General features: G+C 37.7%; 2 protein-coding genes and 2 pseudogenes across 7 annotated transcripts in view; all 4 read left to right on the forward strand.

Moving 5' to 3' along the window:
- Positions 1–1,731: 1,731 nt before the first annotated feature.
- On the forward strand, positions 1,732–10,087 carry LOC148719808 (uncharacterized; annotated as a pseudogene). The gene is made up of 8 exons (XR_015993346.1): positions 1,732–1,882; positions 1,934–2,040; positions 3,704–3,892; positions 4,062–4,209; positions 4,789–5,094; positions 5,420–5,722; positions 6,067–6,379; positions 9,713–10,087. The product of XR_015993346.1 is annotated as an uncharacterized LOC148719808 (transcript).
- A 69-nt stretch (positions 10,088–10,156) lies between these two features.
- On the forward strand, positions 10,157–15,115 carry LOC148719809 (neogenin-like; annotated as a pseudogene). Its single transcript, XR_015993347.1, has 5 exons — positions 10,157–10,424; positions 11,798–11,945; positions 12,808–13,111; positions 13,983–14,285; positions 14,829–15,115. The product of XR_015993347.1 is annotated as a neogenin-like (transcript).
- LOC148719810 (neural cell adhesion molecule 1-like) lies at positions 14,979–20,011 on the forward strand. Of its 3 annotated transcripts, XM_088737449.1 has the most exons (7): positions 14,979–15,130; positions 15,547–15,655; positions 15,925–16,234; positions 16,521–16,563; positions 16,863–17,129; positions 17,510–17,782; positions 18,413–20,011. In XM_088737449.1, exons 1-7 carry the CDS (start codon positions 15,115–15,117, stop codon positions 18,775–18,777), a joined length of 1,383 nt encoding a protein of 460 aa, XP_088593575.1. In that variant the 5' UTR covers positions 14,979–15,114; the 3' UTR covers positions 18,778–20,011. The 3 variants fall into 3 exon arrangements, with proteins under 3 accessions (XP_088593575.1, XP_088593576.1, XP_088593577.1); XM_088737450.1 differs by lacking the exon at positions 14,979–15,130 and having other exon boundaries at positions 15,553–15,655; XM_088737451.1 differs by lacking the exons at positions 14,979–15,130; positions 15,547–15,655; positions 15,925–16,234 and having other exon boundaries at positions 16,520–16,662.
- A 649-nt stretch (positions 20,012–20,660) lies between these two features.
- Positions 20,661–24,322, forward strand: part of LOC111323974 (uncharacterized) — a 26,303-nt gene continuing 22,641 nt past the window's right edge. For both annotated transcript variants that reach the window (XM_088737421.1, XM_088737422.1), the window contains exon 1: positions 20,661–20,993. In XM_088737421.1, coding sequence (XP_088593547.1) covers positions 20,894–20,993 — 100 coding nt within the window. In that variant the 5' untranslated portion in view covers positions 20,661–20,893. The remainder of the gene's footprint in view (positions 20,994–24,322) is intronic.

Genomic DNA, 24,322 nt, shown 5'->3' on the forward strand with positions numbered 1-24,322 from the left:
GACTGTGCTACCCATACTAGATTATGGATGCGTCATATGGGGTGAATACAGCAAGGAGAACGCCCAATGCTTAGAACGCCTTCAAAATCGGGCAATGCGAATAATATTACATGCTGACCGGAGGAATTGAGCTGTAATTCGCACAGGAAGTCAACGTTGTATCGTCAGCTTACAAATCAATCGTAGATGAAGTAACGTGAAAGGGTAAATCGTTGATGAAGACAATAAATAACAAGGGGTCGAGTATTGACCCCTGGGGAATGCCATGAGGGACGTTGGGAACATTGAATTGTTTATCCCCCATTTTGACAAGTTAGCGTCTATTTCTCAGATAAGAGGTAAACCATTGGAGGGTTTCCGTAATAAGCCCATAAACTTCAAGTTTCTTTAACAACAGGGTATGATCTATCATGTCGAACGCTTTACGATAATCAATTATGACCATCCCACTAACATAGTCATTGTCGAGGTTGAATAGGAGATCGTTGATGACGTTGATTAAGGCAGTTTCTGTGCTATGTCTTAGACGAAGGCCGGATTGTCTGGTATAAATTAAGTCATTTTCGGACAGAAAGTGCGTTCTGAACATGACTAGACTGTCATCTTGTGGCTTGTGTGCATTGTATCGACACCTGTCACATTTTGTAGCCTGCTTTTCCTTACAGATAACAGATGTACTTTTCAGCTTCTTGGAATTTCTCACCTTCTTAAGCTGCATAGAAGAGTACTTCATTCATGAAACTTTACGCTGTTTTTCAACTCCCATGTCTTCACTTGATATCACCTGCATTCCATCCCTCGTGGTCTCGAACAGTTGAAGGATGTTGATGGGTGTTTCAAGTGTGTCAGGTTTTTGCTTTTCTCTAGGCAATGTTGTTGTACTTGTTCATCCAGTGATTTGCATAAGATGGTGTTCGAGTTCGCTTGTTTGTATGGGTTATGTCTCACCTTCAGGCAACGAGTTTGAGGTCTGTGACAAAGAAATCAAAACATCTCCCCTCGCAGTTGGCGTCTTGTATCCAATTAGACCGCCACCTTTATTGTATAGTTTTTGGCTTTGAGGTGTGCTTGGTGACTTGTTTAAGTATGTCCCTTTAACTGATTTCATGCATGTTTTTCCCTAATCCAACTTGAATGGTGTTCCACAGGTAAGTAAGGTAAGTTTCTTGGCCCTTGTCACTAACAAATCTCATCAGGGTGCTTATTTTCTCTTTTTGCATCCATTCGCTGAGTGGTCTTCTGAAAGCAAATTGCAGTGTCGATAAGTCTTTCCCGCTCTTTAATCAGGTCCAAAGTGACCCAGTTCATCGTTGACCAGTTGTAGGATGAGTTAGTATATACTTTGCCATATCTTTAGCCTACGTTTCGTTTGATGGCACTTGAAATCCCACTATTTTGACACCATATGTTACATAACATCCGACTACTATGTTGGATTTATAACACTCCATGTTTTTTAATCCCTTCTAACGGTGTAAAAAATGCCCAAGAAACTAAACTCCTGTCAAAGGAGAATAACTGAGAGGAGATTAGGTGCCAAAGCCAAATTAGTTGTTGGTTCTCAAAACTTACTCATGAACTTTTAAAGAATGTAGGGTTTTTTTTATTCATTCATTAAAAGTTATTTTAATGTGTGAAATGAAATGCACATTAATGACCTTAAAGTATTTAGTACTAAGTTGAGGTGATACTTGATCTGCCGATACTTAAATTTATCTTGCAGCTTGTGAAATGGAGGCCATTGGTCTGGCTAGTGGTGGTAAAATTCCAGACAGCAGCTTGTCTGCCTCTGCTTATTTTAATAATGCACAATATAAACCATCTTATGGTCACCTTAATGGAACTAAACCGGGATGGGGACCCAAGAAAAGGGATAAAGATGGTGACTACCTATAAATTGACCTGCTGTTTGAGTATGTCATCTGTGCTGTAGCTAGTCAAGGAGCTGATAGATTTCCAGAGCGGACAACAAAATACAAGACTCAGTTATCTTTGGATGGTACTACTTTTGACACCTATAAAGAAAACATTGTTGACAAGGTAAGTTTATATGAAGGTCATGTGGTTACACATAATTATGAAAAAAAAGCAAAAAGCAGATCCTGTTAACACTGATTCAATTTTTTGAGTCATGAGCAAGGACAAAAAATAATTCTCTTCTTGATCAAGACTTGACATGCCTCAATTCTCCTTCATGTGAATTATTATTTAACTGTGTCTGGAACATGTATTGTTCATTCCAGCAAAAACACAAACGTGTGCTTACTCTAGCGCATACATGAAATTCTATTGTTCACTGTCAATATCATTTAAGCTATCGCGTTGTGGACATACATGTTATAAGAAAACAGGAAAGATGGTGACTATATTAATTACCTACAAATATATGGGCTGTAGTTGCTTAAGGAGCTAATGGTTTTGTTGAGTAGACAAAAAACCACAATATTCAGTCATCATTAAATGGTACCACTTTAGTCCCCTGGCCATAAACTTTGGGAAGATTGTTACGAGGATCGAATTACTTTTACTGAATCTGTCACGCAATCCCAGACTTTTCTAGAATTATCTATAATCTGTAATATTCCAGAAACTTCCTTCATGTGACTCAGCAGTTTCCAAAAATAGTACAACTTGTAATACGCTATAAATAGTAATAGAACATTCTAGATAACTAAAGTAAACGTATAAAAGCTGGCTTGTGAGAAGTACAAAGGAGATTTGCCCGAGGGCTTACCCTCGTGGCTTGCTGACTGAACTTTTGGAAGCTATGGTATGACAAGGCTATGACCTTTCGACCTTGCGATATCCGGAGAGAAGAAAGATATGAAAAAGACGATAGCCGAGAAGGGAAGAAGATAAAGAATACAGAGTTCACTAGGAAGTCCTCCGGAAGAATTTGTGTACAAGGAAAGAATGCGATAAATCAAGAAAGCCAAGCGCTGTGGTCTTCAGTCGGCGGATGTTGGAATTGGAAGTTGATCAAGATGACGAACACTTACACGGCACGAAGGATTGTAAGCCTGCTTTATGAACTGCTTAACTTAATCTCTAACCTAAGTAACTTAGACAATGTAAAACTAATTAAATAATAGTTAAAATGGGTAACTGCTTGTTGTTACATTTTTGTTGCGTGCCATATATCGTACTCGGGAGTCTATTTTCATATATGCTTTGTTAGCGGACATTAGTTGGTCATCCGTGCACGTAACAAGATATTTAGCAACAAGGTTAGCTTATATTAAGGTCATGCTTTAAAAAAAGCCAAAATTAGCACCAGGAGCTTCCGTTTAATTTTATTGCTCAAATCAAGAGGGGAGACACTTTAAGTTTGCTACTTAATTGGTCGAGATTCAGCCTTGGTTATCCTACTAGAAAATTACAAACTGTTACTGGAACATACATACAGTCCATTCAGCAGAGACAGAAATCGGTATACTTGGAACATACATGTACTGTAATGATTTAATTTAGTTCCCACCTTCCTCTAAGCACGCTTTCTCTCTCTCTCTCTCTCTCTCTCTCTCTCTCTCTCTCTCTCTCTCTCTCTCTCTCTAATAAGTGCCCCCCTTGAATTTCCTTATGTTAATAAGTAACCCTATTCTACTAAGTGCCCAGTTGAGTATGTGCATATTCATATCAAAATAAGAGTACCTGCACATTGAGATCAAATGTGGTTAATTTTTTTTCAATTGCTTACTTAAAGCCTCATTACAAAGAGTGTGACTTTGTCCATGTGAGTGTTCAGTTCATCCAAGTAACTGATCTTGTCTTTAGATTTTGTTATGATTACTTGGCTGGTCGTTCTAAACAGGAAGGATCAAGAAAACTGGAAAACAGACTAGCTGTCTCTGGATCCTTCCTGGTTGGGTGCCCGACTCATGGAGCTCCCACAGTGCGTAAGTTAATATTAGAGCTTCCGTCAAAATGTTAACATCAATTTTTTTCATTGACATTTTTTGATTCGCGCAGCAGATTTTGCCAAAAAGGAGGGACTCCACATAGTCTAATGCAGTATTTAACTAGTAATTAAGAATATTTTAATACACTTATTTCAACTTCAGGTCTTTTTCGGAAACTCAAATGGTGATAGCATCGTAAAAAACACTTTACAGGAATTTGCAAGTGCAAGGTTTATCCGCTTTTTACCAACAAGCTATAAAGCCTGGAAGGTTCTGAGAGTTGAAGTTTATGGAATAGTTGTAACTAAAGGTATTTTTTGCTCCTATTTGTGTCTCCTTCTGAGGCCAAAAATCTGGTTACAGTGACCAATTATTCGAACAAGGTATAAGGATAAATTAATTGAGCTACAGTGTAAATAGGAGTTTAGTATTCTCCAACTGTGACTGAGCCTTGATTGGATAAGAATTTGTTTTCTCATAATTTTAGAGCTAATGAATGGACAATTTGACTATGATCACATACTATTTTTGGTTTGAAATGAAATATGCCACAATCCCTCTTCTGGGATACTGCCACTTCTCTTTTTGTTAAATTGGAAAAAAATTAAGCTTATATCATGATTTATACTAAGTGTGATATGATCTGTTGGTATACCATTGTTGATTCTGGCAACAAAATGCCAATCTAATATTTTTTAGAAGATCTTCACGCCTTCTAATTAATGTTGTATGCAAACAGTCCCTACTCTGATGATCCCTGAGTCACTGCTCTGATGAATATCTAATGTTATCTAAGTTCACAATGACGGTTGAGTCTTTGTTCCTTTCTTAACTTCGCATTGAAAATCAACCTAAGAGTAAAGCACATATCTCACTATATTTATTTTAGTTCCATCACAACCTCCTACTGCTTTCAAGTTGACTACAAGCTCTTCTACCAGCATTATGGCTTCCTGGCTGTTACCATCGGTCTTTGCCAGACATGCAAGAACCATATCAGGGTTTATACCGTTCTACAAAAAGAGAAGTGTTGGTGTGTCAGCAACAAATTTGAATATAACAGATGGATCAACATTAAGTAGAAATTTCACTAGGCTTGATGAGTACACAGAATATGAATTTCAAGTCCTAGCATATTCTTCTAATGGTAATGGACCAAAGAGCCCTGTTGAGGTGGAGAGAACAAATGAAGCTGGTATGTGATAGGGGAAGGTGAAAGAGAAAAATTGTCACAATTTTTTGGTGAAATAAAAAATAACTGGACCTGCAGATAAAGTCAAGCAAAGAAATTATCTTCCCTGGTGAGCTGTAATTTCAACCGATTGTAGAAAAGAAGGAAGAAAAAAACCCAGGCTTTGATGGGACTCAAATCTGTGCCTCCCAGACAATAGTTGGGTGCTACTACCAACTGAGCTGCGAAGACACGGATGGGTAGGAGGCAATGTTTATAGGGTTCCTTATTACCCGGTAAGAGGGTCAGTCTGGCATTATCTAGCTCCCATATTTTTTTCAATTTTAAGTTCCATCACAAGCGCCAAGCAGCTTCAATGTGACTGCAGCTACTTCTACAATTATCACAGCATCCTGGCATTTACCACCAGCAGACTCCAGAAATGGAGCGATTAAAGGTTTCAAATTGTTCCACAAAAAGAGAGGCTCAGCTGAATCAGCAACCATCTTGCCCATCAACAATGGAACAGTATTAAGTAGAGATGTCAGTGGGCTTGATAGCAACACAGAATATGAATTTGAACTGTTGGCCTTTACTTCTGTTGGTGATGGACCAAAGAGTCCTGTAGTGGTGGTGAGAACAATGAAAGATGGTGAGGGTTCTCAAAAGGTGATTAACACTTTTTTAACCGAGTCTGACAAAGCAAGAGGAAGAAAACCTTATGAGTTGATGAAATGAGACAGCATATTCGGACAGCACTTTGAAGTTTTAATTGTTGTATGACTTCAACTGTTGACTAGAAGAGTCAGTCAAGTTGTGGCCATAAACTTTGTTAAATTGTTACAGCAATGCATTTCACTAAATTTTAAAAAGGTCACAGAGACAAAATTCCTAAATGCTTATGTTTGGAGCTTTACTCTTTTACACCTTTCAAGTGTACACAAATGATTCTTTTTCATAGTCCTTTTTAATGTTTTAAATCTTCTTAATTTATAGGAGGTTGTGTTGAGTTTAATCTTGGAATGGAAGATGGAAAAATTCCAAACAATAGAGTAACTGCTTCTTCTGAACAAAACGCCAGCACACCAACCAAAATGGCCGGCTGAACTACATATCTGGATCATCATGGTGTGCAGGAACAAGTGACACTAACCCATATCTACAGATTGATCTACAGACACCTCATATCATTTGTGCTGTGTCTACACAAGGAAATTCTCAAGCAGATCAGTGGGGAAAGACCGACATATTACAATTATCTACAGATGGGATAACGTGGACAGACTACAAGGAGGGTGGACAAGTTGAGGTAAAAAATATGTTCTGCGTGGAACCTTTACGTCCTTGATGAATTGTTCCACTGAATTAGTCTCTTCAAACCTTTAAGCCGTGATTCTAAGGCAAGCAGAAAACACTGCAAACATTCACTCTCAACTACTTTGCAAAGCCACACCAAAAGGCGAAAAATTTGATATGATCAGACTTCTAATTGCAGGTCATACAATATATTTCGCTAGTGAGAAAAATCATATGAGCAGCAGGATTGCTTCTCATCAAAGAGAGACGATTTTTATTCGTAAATCTCAATACCTATATGATAAACATAATTATACATATCATATCCCCATAAACGTGTGGGGGGGATGGCTTTTGTGTCCCTGAATAATTGTGGAGTGGATGTCTGATCCAATGTGTGATAGAAACATATACAAGCATGCAAACACATTAGCCTCTCTCCGTCAAACTACAGTGACCTGATAAGTTTTCATCAAAATTCACTGAACCTTCAGTAAATTATTTTTTTTAGGTGGAACCGAAGGTTTGCTATACTCCAGTATTAAAATATACGTATGCTGTAGATATAGACCTTCTGTCTATGGCAATTAAGCCAAATGTCCATCATGTATGTTCTTTTGTTTATCACTGTCTTTGACCTTCATGAGTAACTGACATGGTGAAGTGATAGGTGGGTAGGTGTAGTGGATATTGAATGGTTAAAGGAAGCGTAGTGATAGGAGTTGCTTCTGTTTGTTCCACTACTTGTGTTAGGTGGGTGAGCATTTTGTCGAATGAAGTTGTCATTGTTTTTTTTTTTTCTTAAAAAAAAAAAACCGTCAAGATATCTAAAAGGATCTTCATATTAGCTCTCTGTCGTGTTGCATACTAGTTGTGCTCATCGTGTCAGAGTCCTGATGGTGTTGGCTTTGCCAGATAATGATAAACAAACTGCACAGAACGACGTAACATTAACAATTGAGTCTTATAGCCAATAATATCATGGCTAAACTGATGGGAGTGGAGAGCTTTTGTTGCTGGCCTACATGCCAGGAGGCATAATGGGCAATATAGTTAGATAAACTGACCAATCGAACTGAATTGATACACTCGACTGACAACAACTCTTCACTGGACTCTCATAAATAAATAAATAAAAAAATAAACTTCAATAGCTAACCCAATTACTGGTAACCCAGTAGTTTACATTGTGGGCTGTATTAAAAAGAATTATAAAAACTAGATTATCAAGAACAGCATGCACATAAATATATTCAAAACGTTCTAGAGATAGTAAAATGTTCACGATCTGGACTACTTTGTAAAAAATTGTTCACTAGAAGTTTCTTAAAGTTGCTTTTATCTGTAATAGTTTTAATTTTGTCGTCCAGACGGTTCCATAAGTAAGTGGCACTCGCATGAAATGTTCGAAGGCCTGCGTTGGAGCGACATTTCGGCACGGTGAGATGATCATAAAAAGAAGCTCGCTTATTATAAGAATGGGTGTTTTTTACATAAGTTCTATACGTATGATGCACGATCCTCGCAGTAGATAGCGCTATTTATGCAATAGCAAAAATCAGACCTGAAAAAAATCAGGCCTGTACGGTACTCGAACCAATGACCTCTGCGATACTAGTGCAGCGCTCTACCAATTGAGCTAACAAGCCAACTGGGAGCAGGCCGTTAAGTTGATTCGTAATAAACCCGTGAAAGTGATAAATGAGATACAATAAATATATGAAGTTCATATATTTTGAACTGCGGTATTAGATACGTATGGTGCACGATCCTCGCAGTAGATAGCGCTATTTATGCAATAGCGAAAATCAGACCTGAAAAAAATCAGGCCCGTACGGGACTCGAACCACTGACCTCTGCGATACTAGTGCAGCGCTCTACCAATTGAGCTAACAAGCCAACTGGGAGCAGGCCGTTAAGTTGATTCGTAATAAACCCGTGAAAGTGATAAATGAGATACAATAAATATATGAAGTTCATATATTTTGAACTGCGGTATTAGATACGTATGATGCACGATTCTCGCAGTAGATAGCGCTATTTAAGCAATAGCGAAAATCAGACTTGAAAAAAATCACTGCGAGGATCTACTGCGAGGATCGTGCATCATACGTATCTAATACCGCAGTTCAAAATATATGAACTTCATATATTTATTGTATCTCGTTTATCACTATCACGGGTTTATTACGAATCAACTTAACGGCCTGCTCCCAGTTGGCTTGTTAGCTCAATTGGTAGAGCGCTGCACTAGTATCGCAGAGGTCAGTGGTTCGAGTCCCGTACGGGCCTGATTTTTTTCAGGTCTGATTTTCGCTATTGCATAAATAGCGCTATCTACTGCGAGGATCGTGCATCATACGTATCTAATACCGCAGTTCAAAATATATGAACTTCATATATTTATTGTATCTCATATGTTCTATAGCTTGTAAAATAATGCGGACACTCTCCGTTCACAATTTTGAACATCATGCACAATTTCTTCATGCGTATTACACCATCAATTGGCATCCATTGTAGTTTCTTGAACATTTGAACCGAGTTGTTGTGAAAACTAGCATCTAATATTAACCTACTACAACATTTCTGCAATTTAAGTATTCTCAACAGTTGGTCGTTTGGGGCGTTACCCCAAACCGAACAGCATTATTCAAAGACTGGCTTAATAAGCGCATTAAATAACAATTTTCTGCAGTGGAGGTCAAGGTAGCCATTCGCTCTTTTTAACAGATAAATTCTAGAGTTCAGCTTCCTAATTAAGTATTCGATGAGGTTGAGCCAGCTAATGTGCTTGTCGATCTTGAAGCCGAAGAGTTTTTCATCCTTGGCTTCTTCTGAGCGGTCGCCATTTAAGTAAAGATTTAAGGTTGGGTTATTAGCGTAGTTCAATTTCTGTCGCGTAGCTATGAGTAGGTGTTTCGTCTTCTTTATGCTAGGTACCATTATGTTTAACCTGAACCAATTCCTAGCTTTGTTTAGGCTGACTTGCAAATTCTGTTGGATATGGTCAATGGAGTGATCGGTAGTCGATAGCGTTGTATCATCAGCATATATCTCGACGTCAGAAGTTGTTAGGCAAAGAGGTATGATGACTTCTGCTCAGGTTGTCGAAACATCAGTCACCACTACTGACATCTGTACTTCTCTGGACTGCCCCCAACCCGCACGATCAGACTTCACGATCACTTTTTGCTAGGTTTTTAGATGGAAATTTGGATAAAAACTCAAATGTTAGCCGTATGCATATCATTTGACCTTCTACATTTTCTCAATTTGCGAAAAAATGAAAGGTAAGAAAATCCATGTTGGGGTATTGAGATATTTTCTTTGTTTTGTTTTTTAGGTTATGAGAGGAAATAATGACAGGTACTCCGAGGTCAAACATGTTATTTATGGAGTGTTGACAAGATATCTACGCTTTTTGCCACAAACTCATCAAGGTGGGGTGTGTATGAGAACAGAGGTGTTTGGAGTGAAGCCAAAGCCAAGTAAGTTTGGAATTTAATGTTTTGGGATTGCTAATCTTCTACCACTTCTTTGGGCAATTTAAGATTTTCCATTGATCTTTTGACAAGGTTTTTAAACCTACTGGCTGTTTATCTATATATCAATGAAACTTTGATGAATTGCAAAGCAAAGCGATGTACAATGTAGATGAGAAACCAATTAGCCGACGGTGACATTGATCTACAGATCCAGGATGATTATTCCTTTGATTATTCTAATTATATTAAACATTTTTGTAATGAATATGAAGGCTGAGTTTAAATTGTTATCTTGTAATATGTAACATGGAGGCCATTGGTCTGGCTACTGGTGGTACAATTCCAGACAGCAGCTTCACAGCCACTTCGGTTTTAATGATAGATATGAACCCTGGGATGGTCGCTCGAATGCAAATGTCAGCGGGTGGACACCCAAATCAACAAATGATCCGAAAGACTACTTACAAATTGACCTGCTATATGAGCATTTTATCTGTGCTGTGGCTACTCAAGGAAGTAAGGGATACAATGAATGGACAACTGAGTACAAGATTCATTTATCACTGGATGGTAAAATTTTTTCCGCTTATAATGAAACTAATATTGAAAAGGTTGGTGTATGCGAAGGTTATTTCTTTTATACATCAAGAGGCAAAATTAGCACCGAAGCACCCATTGCTTTTTGTGGCTACTGCCTCCTGTAGGAGACGAAGTGACATATGTTGTCGAGACGAGTGAGTGATTGAGTGAGTAAGTGAGCGAGTGAGTGATTGTAACAATGGAATTTCGATCTTGACCCAATTATGACCCGATGTTAGCGGCTGCTACTTACTGTTTTTTCTTTTTTCGGAGTATCCTGGTAGTTCGACAATCGCACTCAATGCTCAGTTGGGCTCTCTCCTTTTGTGATTTCTGGCCTATAGCCACCAGCAAATTATGTTTTTAGTTCTTGCCATGACACTATGGAAGACAGCAGAAGACGATAAGCATCTCACAATCATTTCAGGATTGCACACGATTCTAGAAACAGAAGCTGTTCCTTGCAGGAATGTTGAAAGGTTTGATCGGCGCATCATGAAACTTCAAATTATATTTTTCTTTTAATAACAGAGAGCATTTTTTACCGTTTAAGCAAATTATGTAGATCCGAAGGTAAAATCTTTTCATTTCTTCTAATTATTGGTCAAGAGTCAATTAGACAATATATTCTTGAATCATCTTTCTCTTGTGGAGCTGGGTACTCATAAATGTGTGGTGTGTGGAAGGTTTTCTGTTTTGCAAGTGAGACAAATATTCAGCAGCACTTCCTTCTAACGTTATTATACGATCTCCTGTTCTTTTTTTCTTTTTAAGCCATAAAAATTGTGCTTTACCATTAGCCACAAGCAGTCTTTGACTGTTTATTTTTTCAAAAGAAGGGAGGTAAAAGGGCTGTTCACTTTCTCAACACATTTAGCTGTGATTTTCTTTCAAAGTGAACGTAGAACTGTTGATGTTTTATACAAGACTACGCAGCTCCCTCCAGTAGGAACATGAATCTGTGTGGCATCAACATCCTGTAGTTTTTAAGAAGTACAAATTATGTGGACTTCATACTAACCATTACAACCTAGCTAGATAAAGTGATGTTACAGTATTTGTTTTCACAAAAATTAACGAGATATTTTAAAACAGTACACATGCTAGGAATATAACCAACACTACCCCACACAGCTATACTAACTTTATCCTCAAAAGTTTCTTGTTTAATTTTGATAATTTGCTTTGGACATCAAAGACACTTCCTCATACAGAACTCAATGCCTCAGGCTTCATTGACAAGCCACCAGCTCAAAGTTACCTCATGGATTATCTCATACTTTTAGTCGTTAATGATACAGTATTTTTATTATGAAATCTTTAGTACTAAACAGTAATTTCATTTTTTACACCATAAACTACAGCTCTTTCCTGGAAACTCAAATAGAGATGGTATTGTGAAAAACAGTCTCCAGAAATTTGCAAGTGCAAAGTTTATCCGATTTCAACCAACAAATTATCATAATCGGAATGTTCTGAGAGTGGAGGTATATGGAATACTTCTAACTAAAGGTATTTGTTTGGCTGTTTATTCGTACTTCTGTCTAAAAGTACCCTCAATCATAACCATTACAACTTCCTCAAATGTGATAGGTCCATTAACTGCTTTATTTTTTACCAATAATTCTGTGATAGAGTTGTTATCAGAAAGTAAAATCAGACAGTTGGCTGTAATCCGACAACTGTAGTCGGCCAGTTAAAGCAGCCAATCTTATTAAGTCCACTCAGGTAATTCCACCAATCAGAGTATTGATTATAGTAACTATAGCAACAGCCACCTACCTTACAAAACTGGAGAATTTCCAAAACGGAGGAATATTTTGCATTCAAAAATTCCTTTATAGGGGATAATTTCTCAAATGTATTCGTTTTTTTCATACTCGTGACTGACAAATCGGAGTTCTGGTTTGCTGTCGTCCACTTTTGTAACCACTTGTTTGATGACAGACTATAAACTGATCCTTCCTATTAATTATGTTTCCAGGTGTCTTTCCATCTAAGGTTCTGTCAAAACCGCAAAAGTAAAACCAGGCTAGGTCATGTAGACAGGAGATTATTGGCAAATATGAAAACAAAACGTCAAATACAGCGGTAAAATGCTCTACATCGCGTTGTAAATTCTGGAACTTAGTAGGTTGCCATGTCAACGAAGTTCTTAAACTCATGCCATGAACTGCGTCTTCACATTCAATATAGGAAGAATATAGGTCTAATGTGTAAATACAATCAACGTATCACGTGATCTTCTAAACTACTTTTTCTACGTAATGCCTCCTCAGTGTACTATTTTGGTTAGTTACATATCCTTTCTGAATTACACATCCATCGTCAACTAAGAATGGAAGCATGCATGATTTCTTGTTATTTCTTTCAGTTCCATCAAAACCTCCAACTGCTTTCAAGTTGACTGCAAGTTCTTCTACCAGCATTACAGCTTCCTGGCAGTTACCACCAGCAATTGGCAGACACGGAAGAATCAAAGGGTTTAAACTCCTCTACAGAAAGAAAGGGTCTGGTGGGGCAGAAAACACCTCTTTTATTAACAATGGGACAAAATTACGTAGCAGTTTGTCTGGGCTTGAGAAGTACACAGAGTAATGAATTTCAAGTGTTAGCCTTCACTTCTATTGGTGATGGACCGAAAAGTTCTGTTAAGGCCGAAAGAACAATGGACGATGGTATGTGTGAGATCAAGGACAGTGGGAATCTTTTAACTTTATTTTGTGAACTGTTGCATGTTCATCTTTGATGTCCTGACAATCACATTGTAGATAACCACACACATGATGAGACGAGTATAAAAGTAAATATTTATGAATTAAATGATTTCTCTATTAAACATTTCAAAATATAACGGATACTTTTCCCCTGTTATGGCTATCACATTTCCTAAATTTTCAAATATTTTTTTTAATCAGTCAAATCATGCAATATGGTAATTGTGTCGTACTGATAGGTTTTAGAAAATGTTTCTACTTCTTTGTGTAAAGAACTACACGTACATAGTATTCATTTAATAAGCAACATATCAACCTTTTCCATGCTATGCCATGAGGAGGAGAAACCATTTTTCAATCAAATTTATTTCATAGAAAATGCGATAAAATTGGGAAGACTCTGTTATCCTGCAATAATTAGGTGTTCATTGTCACTTATGAAGTGTCAATTGAAAAAGAGTGAGAAGTCTCGTACATTTAAAAAAAAAAAGAACTTTCTCAACTGTTCAAAAGGATGACAGTTTCCTATGATTTTGGTCCCACCATCTGGGAAGATTGGAATAAATGATATGACCTGTACCAGAAGCTCCTTCACAACCTCCTCCTCCGTTAATTGTCACTGTGAACTCTTCAACCATGAACCTGTATTTATTTCATTCTTAAACTATCCCCAAGGAAGCGCCAGTTCCTCAAACACCCAAATAGAGGGGCAGCATATCCTTACATTACACTTTTTCGATATACTGCAACGATAATTTTCTTGTGATAACATACTTTATTACTACATGTACTAATCTTCTGTATCATGCTCTTCGTGAAAATCACACTTTAGTTCTTCCAGCTCCCAGTGCACCTCGGTTTTTGTCTTCTGTTGATGTGCCACCCAGCAATTTGCATGGCCCTAGAATAACATTGTCCTGGTGTAAGCCTGCAGATCCAAATGGAGTTTTAAGGGATTACACCTTGTTTTATAGTCACGGTGGAGTTGTGACAAGAGAGGTTTCTGGTATAGACAAAGATGCATTGAATCACACAGTTGATGTGTTGGGTGGAGTGACTTATCAGTTTCATGTGAGAGCTGTGACTATTAAACCTGGACCAAATGGGACAACAACTGTAACTGCCAAGGAATACAGTGGGTTCTTTACCTTTACCGTTACGACATTTCGTCTGCACTTAAACACATTCACATGCATTACAATATTTAGTAGTGATTTGATCGGGGTGATCCTTGTTCATGTTCAAAAATGATTCGATTTATAATTGCTTTTTTTGTCTGTTTGATTTGATCTGTTTGCCATGAAAAGTTGTATCTTGCACTACAGAAAGAACCGCAAGATACAACTTTTAATCCATATGTTTCGTCCATCAAAGCTCTGACATTTTTAAATGCAGTATAAATCTTGAATTACTCATAAACTCTACTTTTATCACAAGTTTAAGAGTTGATGTTTTAAGCAAGGCATAGTAATCTGGTTTTCTTCGCTGTTTTTCTTTCTTTTTCTCTGTTTGTTTTGTTTTGTTTTTTCTTTTTACTCCGTCATCTTTAAATATCTGTTACAAGTTTTATTTATGAGTAATATTCTGAAAAATATTATTTTGTTATTCTGTTGACGCGTTGGTTTAGTCCAAGAGTAATTTTACTTGATGAAAGCTGTTTTTCGTCTTTTTTAAATAGAGCCCAGTCGTGGACCAGAAGCGGTATCTTCTTCTGCAGTGAACTCCTCAAAAATCAATGTAACTTGGCTTGGACTGCCAAGAGAAGTAGCCCACAGTGATATCATAAGATATGAGGTTAGGCTCAGTGTGCTGGAAAACTGGAAAGGGATCCAGTCTGCCTATCATTCAACCATTAACACATCTACAACTTATGTTCTCGTCAGTGGACTCGCTTGGTGTGCCAAGTACGAAGTGTCTGTTCGAGGCTACACTGTTGCGGGGCCTGGACCCTACAGTAGACCTTAATGGTGCAGACATTGGGTAAGTAAGCCTGTCGGTAGATGTATTGAGGAGATTTGATCAGAGGGCGTTAAACAATAGGGTTGTAGCAACTTATGATATAAACGTATGGGAAACACACGGAAATTACGTAGCTTTTTGAGTGTGTGCTTAACAGGCACCTGTAACCTTACACGTTCTTGTACACAGTAATATAAGGATTTCGTTAGATCTACCTGTCTAAACTGAGGGTAATGTTTTAATAGTAATCCTACCGGAAGTTGTCCTAGAGGAAGTTCTAAGACATTGCAAAGGATCATGGATATTTGTATGGGCCATGCTTTCCGGTTGTCATGGCGGATGAATAGAGACTAGTTTCGTTTTACAGTTTAATCTGGGTTATTGTGCGGCCATCAAAGTGACATTGTTACTCTGAGCCTTCTTTCCCTTTTCCCCAGCTGTAGTGTGGTCTAAAGAAACACCATCTTCGCCTTCTCTTTTTGCGAATTTAAAAGAAGGAGGAATTTCAGCTAAAGTCACGCTTCCACGTTTTCCTGGAAATGCAAGGTATGATTGACTATATGTAGTTTTATGTTTACTTTGAGGGATATTTGCACAGGAGTAGGCTTTCGTCTTGCTAACGAATGGCAAAGGAAGGACTTGACACAGAAAGATGTGGCTCAGGGTTAGGGTTATTTTATCTTGCACTGTAATCATCGACATCCTGTGTATTGTCATGTGCCAAAGTATAATGTAAAGTAAATGTAACTAACAAGTAACAATTGGCACCACGAGATACTGCTAACACTAGTAATGTCCTGTAGTGTATCTTGCAGATTTTTTCAAGTTATCATCATTACAATTAGCTCAAATTATACTGGAACTGTTAAACCACCGCAAAGATTTACAACACAAGACATGATGACGTATGAAGAAGCGCATAAATCTTCTTTTCCTGCGGCTTATGTCGCTTTTCAGTTTGGAGGAAACGATTTTGATAAAAATCAGGAATTTGTTATTGGAAACGGAGTGCAGTCCAGCGATAAAGAAAGGAGTAAGAGAAGTGGTGGTGATCAGTTTTATTACAACAAACCACTGCAGCTGAATACAAACTACAGAGTGTTCCACAGGGCTTTTGTTTCCGAGGTATCCTAACAAACTTTTATCCTTAGGAAGGGATTTTCTATTCATTCAGTCAAAGAACTGAGTGAAATTTCTGACTCATCCACCTCTTCCAGGCCATCATCTCAGGTGTCTCAGGGACTTCCCTCTCCTAAACTATTAGTTTGCCGTTTTTTTTACCTGCGCTTTGGGCTTAAAGAATGGAGTGCTATAACAGCAGCTTTTAGCAGAAGCTCTGAGTCACCGTGCTATAACCAAACACAGCACAAGGTTACACATGATGATTAGCTTTTGTGATTGTATTTTGCAGACGGTGTATGTCTCTGGTAACTTCGTAGCCATTGACACCAGAGGTATTGTTGTTATGTGTTTGTGTGTGTTTTTGTATACTTTTCCCTTGTCAGAGACATCTAGCATCTGGCAACCAAGTTTACCTCAATATTGTCTAATCTGTGAGTATTTTATTGATATAAGACTGCGATTCTGTGTTGGTTGTCTTCCTGTATTTGTGATGAAATTGAAGTTTTTATATCAATTGAGGGGATTTTATGTTATTTTTAGTTGGGAAGAGAGAAGCTGCAAAGCCTTCATGCTGCTTTGTATCCTGCACTTTGTTAAGGAATAACTCTACTCCATCTTTATCAAAACTCAGGTAAACCTACCAACAAAGATCTCCCAAAAACAACCATTACAGCAATTGGCGAACTGGTAGTGTTGACCTGTGAGGTTAGTGGAGAAACTAAGGCTTCTGTAACCTGGACTAAAGATGGAGTTACTAGTATACCTCGCGCTCAGTTCGAGAACAACTACAAAATACTTATTATAAAAGATGTTGTTCCTGGTGACAGTGGTGTTTATGAATGTAAAGCAATAAACATGTTTGGAGAGAGCCGCACAGCTACGACAGTCATTGTCGCTGGTAGGTAGAAACTTTGCTACATTTGCATTAAACATTGGGTAACAATGACAAGACTAACTGTATTTTTTTATTTAGTTTTGTTTAGTTAGAGAATTTAATAACCTCTACCAAAATAAATAACCAAGTGTGGTTCTTCTAAGCGATACGATAATCACCTTTACTAGTCTCAACCTTACCCCAGCCACTTATTAACAAGTCATTGAGGATTTAGTGTGTGTACTGAGTACTAACCAAATATTAGAAGTTTGTAATTGAACCAAAAGTAAGTCGTGGTAGTGTCCTCAAATATTTGTTTCACCCCAGCTCCGTTGGCATGAGCATGGTTTTGTCTTATTTATTCATTTTTTGGTATCATTACGTTTTCTGTTTTTCTCACACAGTTCCACCCAGAATTATCGGAGAATTTTCCCCTTCCTCAGTGATATGTGAAAAGCAAAGTCCATGTTTTCTCTCATGTCAAGCAACAAGTCATATTCCTTTAAACTACTCCTGGACGAAAGATGGACAATTTCCAACCGGTGATAACATCAAATATATGAATAACAGCCTCATTGTCACGCCACAGGTTGGAGAAGATTATGGGGAGTATGTTTGTCACGTTACAAACGCCTTTGGCTCAATATTGTATGAAATCACCCTACTCGATAGTGAAGGTAGAAATTTTTTCTCACATTTCGAACGTGATCAAAATTTTCGTTCAACAAGTTTTAAGTGCTTAGAACTTTCGAGTCCGGCTTAGAGTTTTTAGGCTTCTAATTAGGGCTGTTTAGACAGTTTTGAACATGTCTCTGAATGTATCAAAAGCAACATTATGTAGTGGTGTATGTTGAAGTCGTTGTTCAGTGTGAAGTTACATTTTCTTTCTCCAGCTAGAAAATTGTTTTAGTGCACAATACAAGTCGATCATTCCGTATATCAAAATTGGCCTGTCAGGTTGAAACTAAGTCAAAACAGAGTTATATGCACCAACGTTGAGAGGGCTCAAGGCTAAAATATCTCTGTTTCCCGTAATGGTTGGTTCGAGACTTCTGGAGGTTATATAAGTGATTTGATAGCGAGATTTCGAGTTAATAGGCATTCAAATTTCGGCGTACAATGAAGTACGACCAAGAGATGACACAACAGAAAGTTTGAAATTATATTTATGTTTCGTGCATTAAAAAACGTCCTATTTGATAGGATGAATCAACTTTAACAAAAACATCAATGCATTGAAACATAGTAACTAAGAAATTTTCAATGTTTGATGGCTGGTTCGAAAGTCGTTTGTTTTCTTTTACTAGATACAGAAAACATCTTACTTGCCATTGTCATCGCATTGTCTTGTATTGTGTTCGTGTTGCTCGTTATAATTTGTGGGCTGATATGGCAGCGGAGAGGAGCTGTTCCTAATAAAAGGATACAGAGCAAAGAAAAAATTGACTTCGATGGTGTCAAATCTTCACCTGATCAACAGTCAAGTGACGATCAAGCGTCAGACCCAGGTACATATATAGAACTCAAACCCAGGCCTTCGAACCAGGAGTTTCATGTTCCTTCTATGTACCAGTCGTTACAGGAAAAACCCGAAAACCCCGGATATTACAATATGGTGCTTCCTGAAGAAAATGGCGGGAAACAAAATGAAGAAGTGTATGAGGAAATATGATAATCCCAAAACTTATTTAGTATCTGTTTTGTTCAGATTATCAATCCTGTTTTATATGTTTTGCATGTATGATCTAACAGAGGACGACGAACAGATGACGTCACCATTGACAGCGTCTTACCTCTTTAATGTATAAGGCAATTGGATTCCATGTTGTCGTGAGCCTGTTCTCTGATACGTCACAGAAGGCGTCAAACTTTGTTATGAACGTCAGTGCCACTCTTTGTCCTGACTGCATTTTGACGTCATCTGTGATCAAAAAACGGAAAAGACGCACTGCAACATCCAAACGGTACTTCGGTTCGTGACACGCTTCTTGTTCTAGTCTCGCTAAAAGAAGCGAAAAGTAGTTGGGCAATGGAATGAACTCGTTTGAACTGTCCTCCTCCTTCATTCAAAATTCATTGTTAAACTTTTCTTATATTTTACTTGTACCTTTTGCTTTTGATGTCTGTAAAATATACAGCTCGATCGTAACCTTTAGTTATAACCCACGTATGAGGGATAAATTAGATTTATAACTCTGGGTGAGGTTCCCAAACTAAACGAAACCTCTCAACAGATAGTCTCCTTCGCAGCCGGTTTTGGGCTCGTCACCCAACGGGGGAGGGAGCGTCGCGTGACGAGCCCAAACAACGGCTGCGAAGGAGACTACTTAACAGGCAATCACACATAACTTCGTCGACTTGGCTTGACGAATCCGTCTTATCAAATGTGAATTAATCTATTAGGGCGTTAGAGTCAGTGTTACGGCATGAAAATTTGAATTCCAGTAAAAGTGTGGTCTGAACCACTTGTTAAAATAAGAGCCGTTAGATAGATGCAAAACTTCATAAAGTGATATCTCTTTCACTCATAAATTACCTTTTAAAGACTGAAGGTTCTATTTTCTTTTTTTTGTCGTTTATTGGACATTACAAATGTTTTCGATCTATTTTCATGCACAATAAACTCTTTTCAACAGTAAAAACAGTATGTTGCTTTGCTCTCTTTAAAGCAATTGAAAAAAGCTAGGTTACAGAATATTATTAGTGGGTGTTTCTAGATGAGAGAATAGAAAATGATAGAGTATTTTCACTCCTTAAGATATTTTAGGTTCTAGATTATTTACAGATAGGCCGGAGAAGATGCTGGGAAAGATTGTTGCAAGGCAATAAAATCTAAATAGGTTCTAAATGTAAAGAAGCAACAGAATAGTTGTAGCTAGTATAATAAAATGTTTTCACGAAAACAAGTGTCTGATCGCGGTAGACTATCTCTTTTAAACCAGACATTCAACGCAAAACTGCATTTATTCAATATACAGTTTTAGCGCCAGGCTTATCGCAGAGCTTCAGTTGCTTAAATATTCACCGCCCATCTACTTGAACTGGGTTGTGCCTGCAACGCAGCTTGTAGCATTTTATCGTCGCGAGTTAGGATATATTGTCATCCTGTCATGTTCTTCATCCCTGATTTTTTACGATTGATTAGGTATCCTATTTTCCTAATTTTGGGACTTTGCATGCGCGCTACACGCTAGTAGCACGGCTATGAGAAACCACGCATGAGACTCTAACTTGAACATTACAGTTTGTCGACATCATTGACAAGAACTTTCAACTTGTTGTGTGGAAATCCCTCGGCTGATAACTCTTCAAGACATTGCATCACTCTTGCAACCTAATAGTGCATTCTGTTCTTGCTATTAACATCACATTAAGTCGCGGATTACCTCACGCTTCGTCAATATGCAGATATCGATAACTATTCCATGCATTTGCTCAAGTTAGCAGCAAACACCCTAGGGCAAAAAATAGACTCGACTAATCAGAACGCGCCCTTTAAGTTGTTTATGTTATAGATCGTACTTGAAAAACCCAAAAATATAAGTATTACTGCTACATCAATAGCATCAAAGGGTGAAACTCAAACTGCCGAACAAACCGAGAGAGAGTAGAGAGCTAAATGTACCATCATTTAAGAATTGACATAAACTGATTAACAACCACAGATTTACATGTATTGACGATATGTCTACAAATTACACAAAGACGAGCTTGAATAGTGGGAAACAAAGACATCTTTTGTCAGAAGTGCTTTCTGCTTAAATGGCTGCTCAAGCAAAACAATTGTGATGGCATACCCTGACAAACTCAGTCGAAGCATGGCGCAATTTAATCTCGAGCTTTATTTTCGTGTAACCTTCCTCGCTGTACTTCTTCCTCTGGCCTCAGGTGAGCACAGTATCATTTGAAATCCTCTTGTAACCTTTTTTTACTATCTCAATTTCTAAATTTAGCAGAAATGGTTGGATATATCTTTCACTTTTGATTGCTAACGCCTAACACTTCCGCCGCAACCCATCGCAACTTAATCGCCAATGCAGACAGCATCAAAAACGGTATTTTCATTTCAATTTCTAAATTTAGAGGAATTGGTCGGACAGGTCTTTCACTTTTGAGCACTGAAGCCAAAATGCCAGGTATTCAAACGAAGTCTAACCTAAACAGCGGTTTTACCTTCAGTTAGCAACAGGCCTCGGGTATTTTATATGTGAGGGTTGACTCAGTGATTGAATAAATGTCCTTCGATTGGTAGTTTGCGGCCCTCTTGTCACTGTTCACAAAAATAAATTTTCAGATAAAAGGTTCGGCTAAAATAAAGATAGTCTAGTACGCGGTTTTGTTAAACCCCGGCTCAACTTTGTTAAATAATCGGCCCTACGACTTCCGCACACCATCGCAACTTCGTCACCGATACAGACAGCACCAATACCAAGAAGAAAGGAGAGCTACTCCGGGTTTCCCATATTTTTCATGAAAAAATCGTCTTATAACGAACGGGAAGATTAAAAACCGTCATACTTTTGTAACTTGCCCATTGAAGAGGCAAAGACAAATTTACATAGGTCATTTTAAAATTCAAATCATTCAGGGAACAGAAACAGAGTCTGAAACAGTTATGTTTTAGTGAAGCTATCGGGAGGTAACATTTGTTTCAATCTATAGTTAAAGCACTCTTGGAGAGTATTTTACCCGTACTGTTTACTCAGTAATTTTAGCTATTTCCATTACCCGGTACTATTTTGAGACAAAGCGAGTTCCAAAGATGTTCCATAGTTTTTTATCAAAAGATTATATGCTTAATGAAGTATGGATTAATTATGATGGATTATGCCAATTCCAGCATGAATAAGTTAACTCACTCATTACCTTTGGATCACCCTGTACATATCTGCATTGCAGCTCCAAGAAAGGTAAAAAAAACCAAGTTATAAAGTAAATAAACCCCTTCAGGCAGCCGGTAGGTCAATCAATCAATCAATCAATCAATCAATCAATCATTTTATTTAGTAATGCAGGTTGTAAGGAAGGGGCAGCCATAAGGCTGATGTGGACCTACAACGAACTAATAAAATGTAAAACTAAAATAATTCATAAAGTCTCCCTATGGTATTTAAATATTCAATATAAATCATTGTAATAAAGTTCATTAGCAAACAAGTCACGAATTAATTCAAAAATTTACATGCAATGTAATAAAACTTAAAAATATACAAAATCTCTGTCTTTCATAGCAATCATAGGCGCTTCAAAAGAGAAGCTATTTATGTTCTTTGAGAGCTTACGTAAAATATTTTTAAAACTGTCTTTTTGAATGTTCACACTAAAATTTACCAGCCTAGCAATAAAATTCCAGATTACAGGTCCTCTGTATTGTGCTGATTCCTTTCCCACTTTGTAGTTCACTCTAGGGATTTCAACCTGTAACCCTCCTGTACGTGATGGTCTGTTGCGTAACTTCAAATTAAAAGCGGCATATAAGATTTTATCATTTAAAACATCGTGCATCAGAAGAAGGAGTCTTCTTTTATATATGTAAGAAATTGGCAACCAATTTAACTCTTCAAGACTTTTATCCTGGTGGATAACTCGTGCAGCTCTTGCATGAATAGGGTTTAAGGATTCCATGATAGAATAATTGCAGTTTCCCCACACCACAATACCATACGATACCGCAGGTACAATAGATTTAAAGTAAATTTCCTCCAGCGCTTTCACAGGAAGCTTCTTCATTCCTTTTAATGCGCCCACTTTCTGTGCAAAAGATTTTTTTACATGGTCCACATGCAATGCCCATGTAAGCCAATTGTCAATGATTAATCCCAAACAAGTAGTGTTATTAACAACATTAATAAAATTATTTCCGAAGCATATTGGAGGAGCAGGACCAATGAAGCCCGATTTGCTAAGGATAATAACTTCAGACTTTACAGGATGAATACAAAGTTTGTTCATTGTACTCCAAAGCAGAAGTTGCTCGAGAATGTTATTTAATTGTGAGCAGACCTGATCAAAGTTCTTCCCCACACAATATAATGTTGTATCATCTGCATACATGAACGAGTCTCCAGATGTAATAGCATTAGGGAGGTCATTGACGTAGATAGTATAAAGCCTTGGACCCAGGAGGGATCCTTGGGGAACACCATATTTCACTTCATCCAAGTTAGTAGGGTGGTCATTTACCACAGTGTATTGAAATCTGTCTTTCAAATAATCCATCAGCCACTCATGGAGATTCCCACTTAATCCAATGGCTTGGAGTTTTAATGACAAGATGTTGTGTGAGATGCTATCAAAAGCTTTCTTAAAGTCAATAAATATTGCACCCACAATCATACCTTTATCTATATTCATCTTCCAGGTATCTGTCATTTTTAGTAACATGCCTTCTGATGATAGTCCTTTTGTAAAGCCCCACTGTGAAGGACTTTTTAGAGAGGAGTTACTTAGGCGCTCATCAATTATATTACAGACCTGATGTTCCAGTAATTTACTTGGGATACACAGCAAGGATATAGGTCTATAGTTGGCAATGTCACTTCTATCTCCCTTTTTAAAGATAGGGGTAACCTTTGCTCTTTTCCATGAAATGGGATAAAGCTGCGCTTGAAGATATTTTCCAAGCCATTAAAAATTGCAGGGCCGGCTAGAGAAATAATTGTACTTGATATAACATCAGGGCCTGCTGCTTTGTTGCTTTTGATATTCTTAAGACTCTTAAGGCCCATGTAATGTCGTCTATTTCATCAAAAATAGAACCAATCCACCATGGTGCGGTTTCAAGGTCGTTCTGAAGAGATTTTGGGTCTTCCATAACTCCTTTGAAGTTCTTGACGTATCTTATTACTGGAGGGGAATTGTGTGACTTTGCCAACTTAAATGAAATGTAAATAAATTTGTGGTCGGCGATGCAGAAATCGATAACACCAGCACTATTAACCTTTGGCATGTTGTTTGTGCAAATTAGACCTATGATTGTACTGGAATGTTCTGTTACTCTGGTGGGATTCTTAATAACATTTTTAAAATTAACGAGTTGGAGGACGTCTTTAAACTTTTTGCCTTTTCCAGAGTTGTCTAGCATATTCGAATTGAAGTCCCCGGTGATGATGACATTTTTTCTGCTCGCAGAGATTTTCTCGAGAATTGGAAGAAATTTATCGTAGAAACCCTCAGAATTTGGAGGACGATATATACAGCCAACAAGAAGTCTTTGA

This window comes from Stylophora pistillata, chromosome 11 (assembly GCF_964205215.1).
Source record: "Stylophora pistillata chromosome 11, jaStyPist1.2, whole genome shotgun sequence".
NCBI classification, from domain to species: Eukaryota; Metazoa; Cnidaria; class Anthozoa; order Scleractinia; family Pocilloporidae; genus Stylophora; species Stylophora pistillata.